Below are 14,338 nucleotides of genomic sequence, written 5' to 3'. Positions count from 1 at the left end.
TCATAACCTGCATTGTGTAGATGAGCCATAATTGTTCGGTAAACAAACATGCATTCCAATGTTTTCCAATTATATTTTATATAGGGAGATTGGGGAATCCCAACAAAAATGGGAAATGGGAAGGGAACTTGCCAGCATTTCTTCATCTGCCCCATGTACAGAACAGCAATCAATCCAGCAAATGTGATTGGCATTCACTGTTGTTGTTGTTGTTGCTTTCAGTCTACAAACGACATGTAACTGATCACGTCCCCCCAACCCTTTGCACTGAAACTGAGTGGCAGTGTGATTTCTGTGATTAATTGTAATGTTGCCACAGCAGACTGTGAGACGAACAAGACAGGTTTTGGTGGAAGATGAAATGGAAAAGGAATAGGACTGCATGTGATGAATATAGGACAGAAGGGAAAACTCTGTCTTCTTACATCACTACTTTTAAACAACTATTGGATGAAATTAGCAGAGTCCATGGAATTCATACACCCATGTTATCAGGTAAAAAAAAAATTATCATAGGAACTGTTTTACAGAATTTTACACTTAATAACGGCCATGACTCCAGGAGCCAAAAAGACAGCAGAAGGCTGAGTGTCCATGCAATGCTCGCCTTTCACACACGCAATGTGGTCATTCTGAATAACACCAAACATTGTAGTCAGGGAAGAGATGTGGGTTGAGAAACATCAGTGCAAAATATACATGATTTCTCTTATTTTTGCACTATTTATTTTGATTTTGAGTCATGGGGGTTTTGAGACCTGCTGGAGGAGTCTGAAGCCCACCCACCAAACTTTGCAAATCTTCACAGCTGTAGAACACTAGAAATGGGACTCTTTAAACACACACAACACAACACAACACACAATTCTCAAGAAGTTAAGAACCTTTGCCCAACAGCACATTCTGAGCTTTTTTCACTCAGCCATGAAGTTCACTGGGTGAAATTGAGGCCAATCATTAACCTATCACACAGGGTTGCTTAGAGGACAAAATGGGGAGAGGGCCACAGCGGCTGCTTTAATGTCCCTGGAGGAAAGCTAATATTTAAATGTTACTACATAACTAAAAAGCTGCATGCTTCCTTTCCTAATAAAAATTCATCCAAGCTGGCTTATATAGTAAAATATTAAGCGATACAGTGTGGTATAACAGTTAAGAGTGGCAGACTAAGACCTGGGAGGCCAGGGTTCGAATCTGCCCTCAGCCAGGAAGCTCACTGGGTCAACTTGGGCCAGTCACTATCTCCTAGTCTCACCTACCTCACAGGGCTGTTGTGGGGCTTAATGAAGGGAGGAGAAGTATGCCAACTGTAACAAATAAAATAGTGTTTTCCTCCCAAATTCCCAAAGAACAATTCTAATAACAAATACTATGTATTATAGAAAAGATCACACAATGTTAAGACTGACCTGCAGTGGCTTTTGAAGCAGTGTGTCAGCAAACTGTGCTTAAAAGCTTTATTAATTTTAAAAGTATATTAAATATCAGAATGGAACTGAATGTACTGGGATATGAAAAGAAAACTGGGGGGGGAGGGAGGAAGCATATTTGAAATCAATGAATAGGGATAATCAGTTTCAGTCTTTCATTCGTTCCGAAGCAAATGCATTGGGGAATGAATGGATATTCTTTTCATCGCTTTCATTCATGTCGGTTGGAGGTAGGAGAGCTCACCTGCTCTGGCAGCAAAGGGGGAGGCTTCTCATCATCTGTGCCATTCCAGGCACTGTAGGTAAATAAAGTGGTCTCCCCCCGTCCATCAAAAGTGGTCTACCCCTACCCACACCACCTGCCACAATTCCCCCCCTCCCTGTGCCAATGTCATAGCACAGCGGATTCTGGGTAAATACATCAGTGGCTGCAAGAAGCAGGCACCCTCCTGCCTCCCTGATCAGCCAAGCTGCTGCCACTGCAGGCAGGGGTTAAAAAAAAAAGTGGCACAAGAAAGAAATGGCAAAAAGAAATGCGAGCAAGAAAATATATGGTTTCTATGCATGAATCATAAAACAAATGGCTGAAACGAACAAACAAAATGAACCGAGTACCAAAACAAGAGGCAATACAAGAATTCACTGTGTGCCTCTGTAGGAAACTGCTGCCTTGCCATTGTGTGTTTGGACAGCTAAGAAAGTTTCAATTGAGCCACATCCTGGTCTAGTCATACCATTTTTTAAAAAACAACAACAACAACAACAAAGGAACTGTCTGCACTCCCTTTTGGCTACGTGTACACTGCAAAGCCACAGCACGCCCCACTTCAAAAGGAAACTCGCCAGCTGCAGAGTGTGAAATGGCCCGCTGTACAAGGCGGGAGATGATGTTGCCTTCATGCAGAGATATGGGATCTGTGGCCCTCCAGATGTTGCTGGACTCCAGAGCCCATTATCCCTGACCCCGTGGCCACAGGGGCTGGAGCTGATCAGAGCTGGAGTCCATCGACATATAGATAGCTGGTTCACCATCCATGCCTTGAGTTAATGCATGTGCAATTACATACGTGAATATTAAAGAGTTCACATGAATTTGCTCCCTTACCTACCCATTTAATTTTCCAGAAACCTAAACAAGCAGGCTGAAACCTCAAAAAACGAGGCCTCCAGCATGCGGGAATTCATTGTAAAGGAGAAATTTTAAAGAGACAACTAGGAAGCATGATTTTCCAGAGGCAAGAAAGGCACCAGGAAATCAGCGTTGTCACAGAAAGGTAAGGCTCATCCAAAAAGATAGCCTGCCCAGCTTCCTTAAATCCTTACTTAGTGAAAGAGAAATTAGCATTTCAAAGCATCCCAGCCTCTCTGTACCTCAGGATATAGCATACAAGCCGGGTGGTGGCTATATATAATAAATCAACACTGTGTTAACATGTAAAGAAGAGCTGAGGGAAGGTCTGTGGTTCTCTTCTCTTTCTAACGTTCTCCTTAACACATGTCTGCATTGGGAGAATTCCAGCCAACCCAAGCTGCCCTATAGCAGAGAGCTATTTCCCCGTTTTATCTCTGGCTTTCTGGACCACACCCACCTGATACGCTTTGCAGTGCATTGCACTGGCAATCCAAAACCCGAAAAGATTCAGCCATGTCTGTGGTGCTGCCTCCACTGCCCCTAAACCTCAGAGTGCACAAAGCAAATGGGAAAGGTTGGGAAATCAGGGATCTGCAAGGTGGAATTTGCCCAGGAAAAGGGCCATGGAGAGGATAATGCAATGCCAAATACAGAAATCAGGAGAATAATGGATGCCAGTCGAGAAATAACAAAGCAGGCTTGGGAAGGGTTGTGGAAAACCTGCTTTGCAAGCTGAAGGTTCCCGGTTCGATCCCTGGCATCTCCAAGTAGGGTTGGGAAGAACACCATCTGAAACGCTGGAGAGTGCTGCTGCCAGTCCGTGTAAGCAATATAGAGCTAGAAGGGACCAAGATTCTGACTCTGTACAAGGCAGCATCATATGTTCCTAGGACCCAGCCAGCCCAGCCCACAATCATATACCCAACCATCTGGCATGCAGAACAAAAAGAAATGGTAGAGTCCCATCATGTGTGAGTTGGTCCTCGATTTTCCTACCTGTCCCGAGCTACCTGCCACAGACTCCGGACGCTGCCCATTCAGGAGCCCAACAAGCCGGGGCCATGCAGGGGAGCCACAAAAGGGGAGATAGCAGATAAGCCAAGGAGGAGTCCAAAGGCACGGAGGCCCGCTTGGATCGGCTCGATGTTTTGGCTGCCAAAGTGGCCAGGCAGCTCGGCAGCTCCCAGCCAACTCCTCCCTGTCTCTCTGCTTTTCTCTCTCACTCTCACTCCCTTTTCCGAGCGGGAACAAGCAGGCTACATAATTTCCTTGGCCCAGATTCAATTCAATCAGCATAGGAACTGCCACATTCCCTAAACGCAACCCCCCCCTCCGCCTGAAAATATATTGCAAAACAGAACGAGCCAACCAACAGCCACCACGAGAAAAATATCAAATATGAAATGGATCCCCCCTCCAAAATAATAAAAAAATTAAAAATGTAGACGCAAGAAAATGTCCAATTCAGTAGCCTGCAATTCCTATTCTCTGCCTTTCTGCGTTTCACCATTTCTTCCTCACCTCCCATCCATACAACATCGCCGCGTCCAGGCTGCCCCAGTCTTCCATGGCATCTCTGCCAAGCATCCTTGGCAGACCTCCAGCCCGTGGCAGCTTTATTCTCTCTCTCCCTCTGTCTCACGGCTTCCCTGCCAACCTTCATCCCAACTGGAGTGGTTCTATGCCACCCTCCCCCCCCTTTTTCGCTCTACGCCTGCCTGGCGGAACCCAGAAAGCTAGCCAAAAAAAAAAAAGTAGGCAGATCCAAACATTCACAGCAACTAGTTTATTTATTTAAAAACACCCACAGAGATAAAGAAAAGAACAGAGCAGAAGCAAAGAAGCTTACCTCCTCTGGTGCATGGTCCCCCAATTCCTTCAGGCCAGTACCCGCCCTGGACTCCTGTGGGTGCCCGCCTCGTGCCCTCTATCCACAAGAGGTTCTGGGTGTCAGGGAAAGGGGTGGGAGGGAGATAAAGAACGCCAGAGAAAACAAGACAAGGAGGACCTTGTCGGAAGCCTGGCAACTTTCGCCTCCAAACGGTGCCAGGGTTGCTTCCCCCCTTCTGCCATCAGAAGAACGGGCAGGAAAACAGCCACTCTTTTTATATGGCATCAGCTTGCTGAGGTGCAAAGCATCATGGGACCAAGAGAAAGCGAGAGAAAGAGAAAGGGAGGAGAGAGAAAGAACAACTCGGTAAAGGCAGGAGGAGAAGGGGAGACAATGAGCAAATTTACATTCAACATGCCAGTTCTGCGGCAGGATGCGCACGCGTGTTTTGTGTGTCCAGACAACACACACTGAAGAAGAGATCAGGATTAGCCAAGGAGCCAAAACACCAAGCTGCTAATAGTTCTTCCTAAGGCAGAGGTCGGGAACTTGTGGCCCTCCAGATGGAATACAACTCCCATCATTCCTGATCCCTGGCGGCTACGCTGACCGGGGCCGCTTCAATAACAAATTCATACCTTGCTTGCTCTAAGGGCCTGATATGAATCTCTCCCAGACTAGTAACACTGTTTTGCTTGGCACTGCTGCAAAGTTTTGTACCCAGGGGAACAGAAGGAAATATAAAGTATTTGTTTATTTGTGTGTGTTTTTTATACCCCGCCTTTTTCCCATACGGGACCTGAAGGTAAAAATTAGAACAACTCAAAACACAGGGGGGAAAACCAATCATTTAAAAAACACACACAATTAAACATTGGTAGAATTAAAGCTTGCTTTATTTATTTATTCATTTATATACCGCTGTATCGGGGGGGGGGGTATCAAAGCAGTTTGCAACAATGCAAAAACTGAAAGCCAAACAATATAAAAAGTTGTTTTTTTTTAGTTAAAAGAAAAAAGGAAAAAAGAAACAAGCCAACTATTGTGGGAGATGTATTATCCTGCATAGGCCTGGCGGAACAGAGAAGGCAGGCATTTAAAAGTTGGCACAGAGGGAACCTGCTGAATATCTAGGATCTAAAACCATATGGATGGTTACAGTTAACACTACAGCACCAGCCCTGTCATTAAAAGCAGTCAGTTCCTCAAAGCCTGTGGAAACAAAAAAGTCTTCACCTGCCGTCAGAAGGACAGCAAGGAGAGATCCAGCCCAGCTTCTTTAGGGAGGGAGTTCCAAAGTCTAGGAATACTGATAAGCATATGAAACAAAACGCTCCATGACTTGCTTGAGAGTAAAGTAGCAGTTTGGTTTGGTTTTCTAAGAAACAGGGGAGTAACCAGAATAGGGAGTTGTTATTGGTTTAAAAAACCGGGTCTGTTTGCAAGGGAAAAAACCTGACTGAGGAGCAAAGTCAGTTTGCAACCAGTTCAGCTGAGACACATTCCAAGATCTTCTTGCACTGTCGAGGTGGCAAACTGGCCATCTGAGTAGAAAGAGCACCGGTGCTGTTTCAAGATTATGAGTTCCAGAGAGTTGACTGTGTTAGTCAGCTGCAACAAAAAACTGGAGGCTGCAATCATAGGCACATTTACCTGGAACAAGTCTCAGTGACCACCCTGGGTCCTACTTCTGTGTCACCATGCCTAGGCTTCCACCAAGTGTTGAGCAAGGAAGCTTCAGAATGCAAGGTACATGCTTTGCCACTGAGCTACAAACCTTCCCAGGCCTGCTTTGTTGTGCCTTCACCAGCCTCCCCTTCCATCAGTCTCCAGAGTTTTTAATCTGGCAATACATACATCCTCTGCAAGGCTCTTGAATTCACCACCATGCCCCTTGCATTCAGCAAACATCCACTCTGCAGACCCTCATCTTCCCCCTTCTGACTTGGGCAGTTCAAGGTGAGGCAGAGCCAAACTGTGAGTGATCAGCGGTCCAAACTGAAGGTCTTTTCCAGCCCTATCTATAGATGCCAGGAACTAAAGCTAGGAATCTTCTCCATTGCAAAGCACAGAATAATCTAACGCCACGGTGGGCTGGATGGACCTCCATTCCAATTCAGTAGGGTACATCTTATGGTCAACGGAACTATAGCAACACCCAGCATCATCTTCTGCATTGCATTCATAATCTAAAACAAGGGGGCTGTGGCTCAGTGGCAGAGCATCTAATTTTGCATGCAGAAGGTCCCAGGTACAAACCCTGCCTGCTCCATGTAGGACTGGGAGAGATTCCATGCCGGAAACCCTTGAGAGCTACTACCAGTCAATTTAGACATTACTAAGCTAGAGGAATAGGGACACGGGTGGCGCTGTGGGTTAAACCACAGAGCCTAGGAGTTGCCGATCAGAAGGTCGGCAGTTCAAATCCCCGAGACGGGGTGAGCTCCCATTGCTCGGTCCCTGCTCCTGCCAACCTAGCAGTTCGAAAGCACGTCAAAGTGCAAGTAGATAAATAGGCACCGCTCCGGCGGGAAGGTAAACGGCGTTTCCGTGCACTGCTCTGGTTCGCCAGACGCGGCTTAGTCATGCTGGCCACATGACCCGGAAGCTGTACGCCGGCTGCCTCGGCCAATAAAGCGAGATGAGCGCCACAACCCCAGAGTCAGTCACGACTGGACCTAATGGTCAGGGGTCCCTTTAGGCTAGAGGAACCAATGGTCTGACTCAGGGTTAGGCAGCTTCCAAAGTTCCCATGCAAATACTTAGGCTGCATACACATCATACATTTAAAGAATCATAGGAACTGTAGTCTTCAAGAGCACTGGGAATTGTAGCTCTGTAAAGGATAAACTACAATTTCCAACAAAAAATATTAAAGGGTGCTTTAAGTGTGCATCTGCTCAGCTTATAGAAGGTGCCCAGTTCAGTCCCCAACATCTTTGGGTTGTGATGGAAGAGACTCTAGGCCTCAAATTTTGGAAAGTCACTGCCAGCCTGTGTAGACAATGGGACTCAGCAGAAGGCAGCTTCCTGTGATGAGCACCTTTTCCTTTCTTACAGACATGGCAGAAGGTCAGACAAGTGCCTTTGTACCAGGCAAGACTACAGGGGTTAATGGCGACTGACACCATTGCATGGTAGATGTGCAAAGAAAGAAACCCAGTCTTCAGATGCTCCCAACTCCTCCACCGCCTTACGCTACCATGTGATGGTTGCAATGACAGTTGCCACGTTTCAGGAATAATCTTGTTCCAAAAGACACTTTGGGGAGAGAGAGTGGAAGACGAGGAGGAGGAGGGGTACGAAGGCTGCTGGGCATCCCTCCCAGCCTTTTATTCCTCTGCTGTCTCCTAGCAACACTTATCTGTTGCCATGGAGAGTGCAGTATACCCCATCCCCAATCAGTATCATTCCATAGCACAGGCCCTTGGCACATGTTCAGAATGTAAACAGGGATGACACTCTCTTGGGAAGAGCAGCTGGGAAATCAGCAAGCAGTTCCCCCCACCCTGGTGCATATAACCACCCACCCATTCATTCCAGCACAAAGTAGAATAATAATAATAATAATAATAATAATAATAATAATAATAATAATAATAGATACCAGAAGTTATGGAGCGAGCATAAAACATGCTCACACCATCTCCAGGTGATCAACAAAGCTTATCTGAAATGCAAAGGGCATCAAATGATGGTCAAGTCATTATTTTCTTTTATTGCTTGTAAGAAGAACTCAGTTGGACCTTCAGGATCTGAAGCAATGTAGCTCAGAGCTTTTCCTCTACTGAGAGCACATGTCCAATCTACCCTGTCCAGCTCATAATGACATTACTTTCACACACAGTTCTTGAGCATGTTGCTCAGTCACAGTGCTAATGAATGCTATGAAAATATTAAGAGCACTGGAAGTTGCCTCATACAGAATCAGAACACCGGTCCATCTAGCTGCATATTGTCCGCTAAAGGTACCACTTTAGCTAATGGGGCCTCCAGCTGCCGCTGTGCGATTTCTGTTCTCATCCTGAAGCAAAGTTCTTAACCTGAGGTACTACTTCCGGGTTTGCAGAGTCTGTAACCTGAAGCGTCTGTAACCCGAGGTACCACTGTAAAACTAATGTGCCTGGTGTGGTGAAAGTGGAAAGAGAGTGGTTTCCCTCCCTCCCCTCTCGTAATACTAGAATTCAGGATCATCCCATGAAGCTGAAAATTCAGGACAGAGAAAAGAAAGCATCTTTTTGCACAGTGCCATAGTTCAATGATGGAATTTGCCCTCTCAAAAGCTAGTGATGTCCACCAACTTGGAAGGCTTCCAAAGAGGATTAGACAAATTCATGGACCTCAAGGCTATATCGGTGGGCGCTCATCACAATGGCTCATCATACCAAATCCTGGATCGGAGGCGGTATATCCCTCTTGAATCCCAGTTGCTGGAGAACAACAGTGGGAGAGGGCTTTCATATTCATGTCCTGCTTGGCCTCAGTCCAGTATACCTGAAGGAGCATCTCCGCCCTGCATCATTCTGCAGGTCCAGCTCTGAGGGCCTTCAGGCGGTTCCCTCACTGTGAGAAGCCAAGTTACAGGGGACCATGCAGAGGGCCTTCTCGGTTGTGGCACCCGCCCTGTGGAACACCCGCCTACCACATGTCAAAGAGAACAACAACCACTAGACTTATAGAAGACATCTGAAGGCAGCCCTGTTTAGGGAAGCTTTTAATGTTTAACAGACCACTGTATTTTAATACTTTGTTGGAAGCTGCCCAGGGTGGTTGGGGAGACCCAGCCAGATGGACGGGGTATAAATAATAAATTATTATTATTATTATTATTATTATTATTATTATTATTATTAGGGTCTTCCCACAAGTACCCAGTGGTTGCCCACTCTAGAAACAGAATGCTGGATAAGCCTTTGCCTGGCTCCATCAGGACTCTTAGGATAGCCTTAAGGGCGGGATAGAAACGTGAGCAAATTAAAAAATAAAAGCCACACTCTTTTCACCACCTTCCTCAACAGAAAGCAAGCTGAGACCCAATCTACAAAGGCACAGACAAAAGAAGACTGGGGCACCAAGCTCTGAAAGGCCAGTTTTGCTTTCTAATTGGTTCTAACTTCTATAAGCACAGAGGAAGTGTGGCACAGTGGCTACACCATCTCAGAGTAAGCATGGCAAATCACATGCTTTGCATGCAGACTGCCCCAGTATCCCTTAAGCAGGACTAGGGAAGACTTCTAGGGTTTTAGAGCTACCAGCCAAGGAAGAGCAGAGCTAGGAAACCTTTGGTCCTTCCAATGTTGCTTGACTCTTTTGTCGTCCCTGACATCCATGCTGACTGGGGCTGGTGGGAGCCAGAGGGCCACAGGTTCCCTATCCTTGGTATTGAGGGTTTGGCCAGGGGTTAGGAACTGGATTCAGCTGACAGACCAGATCCTTATCTCCCCTCTCCCTTGCAAGGCTGCCCACCTACCAATCACCTGACTTTGCAGCAACATCAAGCAATCCATTTTCGCTCATCTGATGTGCACCTAAGCTGTGCAGGTCTAAGCCCAACTATCGGGTGATGGTCGGAGCTTGCATACAGCCCTCTGTGGCACTTCAAATCCCTGAAAATCAGCGGATCAGTCGGTCTCACAAAGCGCTACCAGCTCTGCCTCTGACAGCATACATGACACTAGGTGTGTGGCAGGTGGGTGCGGTTTATCCAAAATGGCCTCGCGGGCCAAACAGGGAGGTCCAGTGAGCATAGCTGAACCCAGAGGTTCACTACCACTGGTGTAAACAATGAGCTAGATGTGCACTTTGCATGAGGCAGTTTCCTATCTCTTAGCCTAACCCACCTTGCAGTGTTGCCATGAGGAGCAAATGAGAAGGGAAGGGGGCATGAGCACCATTACAGCTGGGCAATATTTCATCCAAAACCAGTCCATAGGAAGTCTATATCTTGATATCTGTTTCATAATTTTTGACCTAGCAATATACCATGAATCACGGTGTGTGCATGTGTGTTATAATAATAATATTTTTTTTTATTTATACCCCGTCCATGTGGCTGGGTTTCCCCAGCTACTCTGGGCAGCTTCCAACAAAATATTAAAATATAATAGTCTATTAAACATTAAAAGCTTCCCTAAACAGGGCTGCCTTCAGATGTCTTCTAAAAGTCTGGTAGTTGTTCTTCTCATTGACATCTGGTGGGAGGGCGTTCCACAGGGCGGGTGCCACTACTGAGAAGGCCATCTGCCTGGTTCCCTGCAACTTGGCTTCTTGCAGCAAGGGAACTGCCAGAAGGCCCTCAGCGCTGGACCTCAGTCCAGAACGATGGGGGTGGAGACGCTCCTTCAGGTATACTGGACCAAGGCTGTTATGCAGAAATCACAATGTGGGGGAAACTGTGAAGCCAGCCAATGCCTCTACATAGCTCCATCCTTATTTCCGACATCATGATCTATTGGTATATCGCGATGCTTAGCTGGTGATATATCGCGATATTGAAAACCAGATATTGCCCGGTCCTATACATGATCTACATTTCCTTGGGGAAAAGGTGGGATTTTTTTAAAAAAAATGTAATAAGCATTTGATGTTATGGTCAACTCTTGGAATCTACCACTTCAGATGGCGGCAGGGGGTGGGACAGAGATGAATTACTTTTCTCTGGGTGAGGGATCCAAACTAGAAATCAGGGTGAGGAGTTCTAGCTTAGCCTTCTCCCTGATATTGTTTCGAATGTGTAAAATCCCTTCTTTGCCAAATGGGGAAACATTTAACCAGGCAGCTCCTTAGTGCTAATTAGAAATGCAACAGACAAGGAGGCTTTACAATCTTATCTACTGCATGCACAAACTAGAACTTTAGACTGTGTGAGCTTCAGGAAGCAATGAGGTCAAGCATGCCGTCTCCCTTGGACTTCAGCTTTTGCACTTTTCCTATCAAAAATCACTTTATTACACTGCTTTCCATTCCTGTCCCACTTCCACCAGGGAGATCAGCACAGCATGCACGGTTCTCAGTGTTAATATCACAACACCCCTGTAAGGTAGCTTGTCCCAAAGTCATCCAGTGAGCTTTCTGTGGCTGGGCACGGAGATCTGGACCTGGGTTCCCCACAGCCATAGTCTGAGGTCACATCCACTGTATAGCATTGGACTTCCCCTAAAGAACCCTGGGAACCTTTGGGTTGTTCAAAGTTCCTGGAACTGTTCTCTGAGGAGTAAACGACAGCTCCCAGGATTCACTGGGGGGAGTCATGTGCTCTAAATGTATGGTGGCACTAATGTGACCTGTGAGACATTCTCTACACCACATTGACTCATCAGTCTTTTATAGGAAGAAGTCTTCTACATCTCATACTATTCACCTCCACCAAAAAGTTCAGCTTTGCAGGTAACATGCAAAGGACAATAGTCAGCCTGGAAAAGGAGGAGGGCCCCCCACACTCTCCCCTAGACCCACCATTTGGGAAGAACCATAGTCTCTCAACACCCAGCCAAGGGCATAGCTAGGATTTTTGTTAGGGGGCACAGACCTTTTGTTAGTGGGGGCAGAACCTCCGTTTGCTATATATTTTTATTGATGGGGGGGGGCAGCTGCCCCTCCCTGCCATCTCTTGGCTAAGCCCATGCACCCAGCCTCTTATTCTACACAGACACGTGAGCAGCTTGGATAACGAAGGGAAGCTTGCACGCCCGTAACTTATTTTGGGGTGCAAATCCCAGCTTCCGACTTCTCTGCCCCGGGAGCGTCATGCGTCAGAGCCAATTTGCAAACCACGAAACAACGCACATTCCAAGAGCTCCTGGAGGCTCAAAACTTCTCACGGGAGTGCGCGCGTGTGCGCGCGCAGGATCCCTCCTGCAATCTCCGCACTCAGGACCTGGGATCTAACGATCCTCTTGAGCTACACGGCGTTGGATGCCTTCCTCCTTGCTCTTCTCTGCCGGTCCCGTGCAGGTCTACGCGGGAGCAAACCCCACGGGGAACTTCCCTGCCTTAACTGACTGGCGTTCCCTTTTTTCCTAGCAGGAAGGCGCTTGTGCCTTGTGAGATAGATTTGGGCGGGTAAAGGGCAGAAAGCATAGCTGATGATGGTGGGTGGGGATTTCTTAAGCCCCCTCCCACCTCGGCTGCACCCACCCCACGAAAATACAGGGACACGCGTGGGTCTCCCTCTTCCCGTACCTGACACTACGATTGCCTCAGATCTGCCTAGCAGAGCCTCTTCCCGAGAGGGCATCCGTACAGGACCAGGCATGGCGTCGCAGTTCAACAACGGGGCGCCCCACCGCTACCCACATGCAAGTAAGTAGCCAGTTTCCACTTTTTTCTCAGGCACGGGACAAGAGGTGGGCGGGGCCAAGGGGCGGGAAGTGTGACGTAAAACTGGTGGGTGGGGCTGATGAAGCTTCAAGCGGCGCAAGGGGCGGGGTGGGCTGCTGGGAGATCCACCCGCCTCCGCTCCATAATCGGTGCTTTCGTCGTCAGGAGCCCAATCGCTACCTACTTTTCTGCCTTTCGTTGACCCCCTCGCCTCACCGTTTGAAATTTTTACACACACACACACCATATGTTTACTAATTTTGGTCAAGTCCGCAGTGGCGTAGCGTGGGTTGTCAGCACCCGGGGCAAGGCAAGTAATTTGCACCCCCTAACCCGTGGATTTACGCCCCCTAACCCGTGGATTTGCGCCCCCTAACCCTAACCCCCAGATGTTGCGCCCGGTGCGGCCGGCCCCCCCTGCACCCCGCACGCTACGCCACTGCACGTCCGCACTGTACATTTAACGCAGTGTCATACCACTTTAAAAGTCAGGGCTCCCACGCTCCCCAAGGAATCCTGGGAAGTGTAGTTTGCTAAGGCTGCTGCCCCCCCCCCATTCCATTCTCCGAATTGGTTTAACTGGCAACTGTAGGGGAACAGGGGCTCTCCTCACAACACTCAACATCATTAACAAACCGGATTCTGTGGGGGAAGCCACATCTATTTAAAGTGGTGTGGCACTGCTTTAAATGTATGTATAGTGCTAAGATGGGGTCTTATATTTAAAAAAAGCTTCTAAGATGCTTAATACTTAAAAATCTGTAAGCAGTGGCCAAAAAAGGCACAACATAACAATAAAGGCTGCAGGATTTAGTTGGTTCATTGATCAATTAAAATCATGGGGCAGCAGATAATTCTTTTTTAATGTTAGCTATTTCAAGTGCCCAGGTCCCAAACAGAAGATGATGATTATTATTTTGTTTATTAGCTAATACAAAAATAGTCTATAGGCAGCTTACAAACAGAATAACAATACAGAAAATAGCAATAATCAGTGCACTAACGAATAACAGCATCAGAATCATAGCAGTAGCACCAGTGAAATGATCAGTGGTCTCTGAGTCATGATAAACTGTCACAATCCACCATATGCCTTGGAAAAGAGAAAGGTCTGAACCTGGAGCTGAAACGATGTTAGGCAGGCCTCACTGGAGAGAACATTCCATTGCTGGAGTTGGGTGGCAGGTGGAGGTAGACTTTCTCTTGCATTGTCTCTCCCTGATCACCTTTTTTAAATGGAAAAGGGGAAATGGTTGGTTCTCCCTTGTGGCTTTGGGTTTGTGAGATTATAACGAACACCTCAGATAGTTCCCAGTGATGCACCGGAAGCCAGTGAAGCTCCTTTGACAAAGGCCAAATAGAACTGGACCAGCAAGTCTCTTGCTGCTCATACCCCATACCAGGGGTGCCAACTTGGCCCCACAACTGTGTGTGCCCAGGTTGGATGGCCCTGGCACCAAAAATTGTGGGTGCCCTGTCCCTTCATGGGGACCTTTGTGGGTGCTCGGGCACCCAGGGCCCCAGGGAGTTGGCACCTACGCCCCATGCAGTTAAAGCACATGACTTCCCCCAAAGAATCTTGGACCCTGTTGTTTTGTGAAGAGTGCTGGGAATTGTAACTCTGCG

The 14,338-nt window shown here is 47.3% G+C and overlaps 1 protein-coding gene across 6 annotated transcripts in view; it reads right to left on the bottom strand.

Moving 5' to 3' along the window:
* Positions 1–12,732, bottom strand: part of LOC309537285 (mitochondrial peptide methionine sulfoxide reductase-like) — a 41,163-nt gene extending 28,431 nt beyond the window's left edge. For 2 of the 6 annotated variants that reach the window (XM_082232103.1, XM_082232106.1), the window contains exon 1: positions 12,575–12,732. In XM_082232103.1, coding sequence (XP_082088229.1) covers positions 12,575–12,647 — 73 coding nt within the window. In that variant the 5' untranslated portion in view covers positions 12,648–12,732. Of the gene's footprint in view, positions 1–4,083; positions 4,234–4,411; positions 4,686–12,574 lie in introns of those variants that run through there. The other 4 variants (XM_082232102.1, XM_082232104.1, XM_082232105.1 and 1 more) reach the window with 3 other exon arrangements.
* Positions 12,733–14,338: the final 1,606 nt, after the last annotated feature.

This window comes from Podarcis vaucheri (genome assembly GCF_965113315.1).
Source record: "Podarcis vaucheri genome assembly, chromosome: 7".
NCBI lineage: Eukaryota > Metazoa > Chordata > Lepidosauria > Squamata > Lacertidae > Podarcis > Podarcis vaucheri.
Note: the sequence above shows the minus strand (reverse complement) of the source record. Positions and strands in the feature narration are given on the sequence as shown.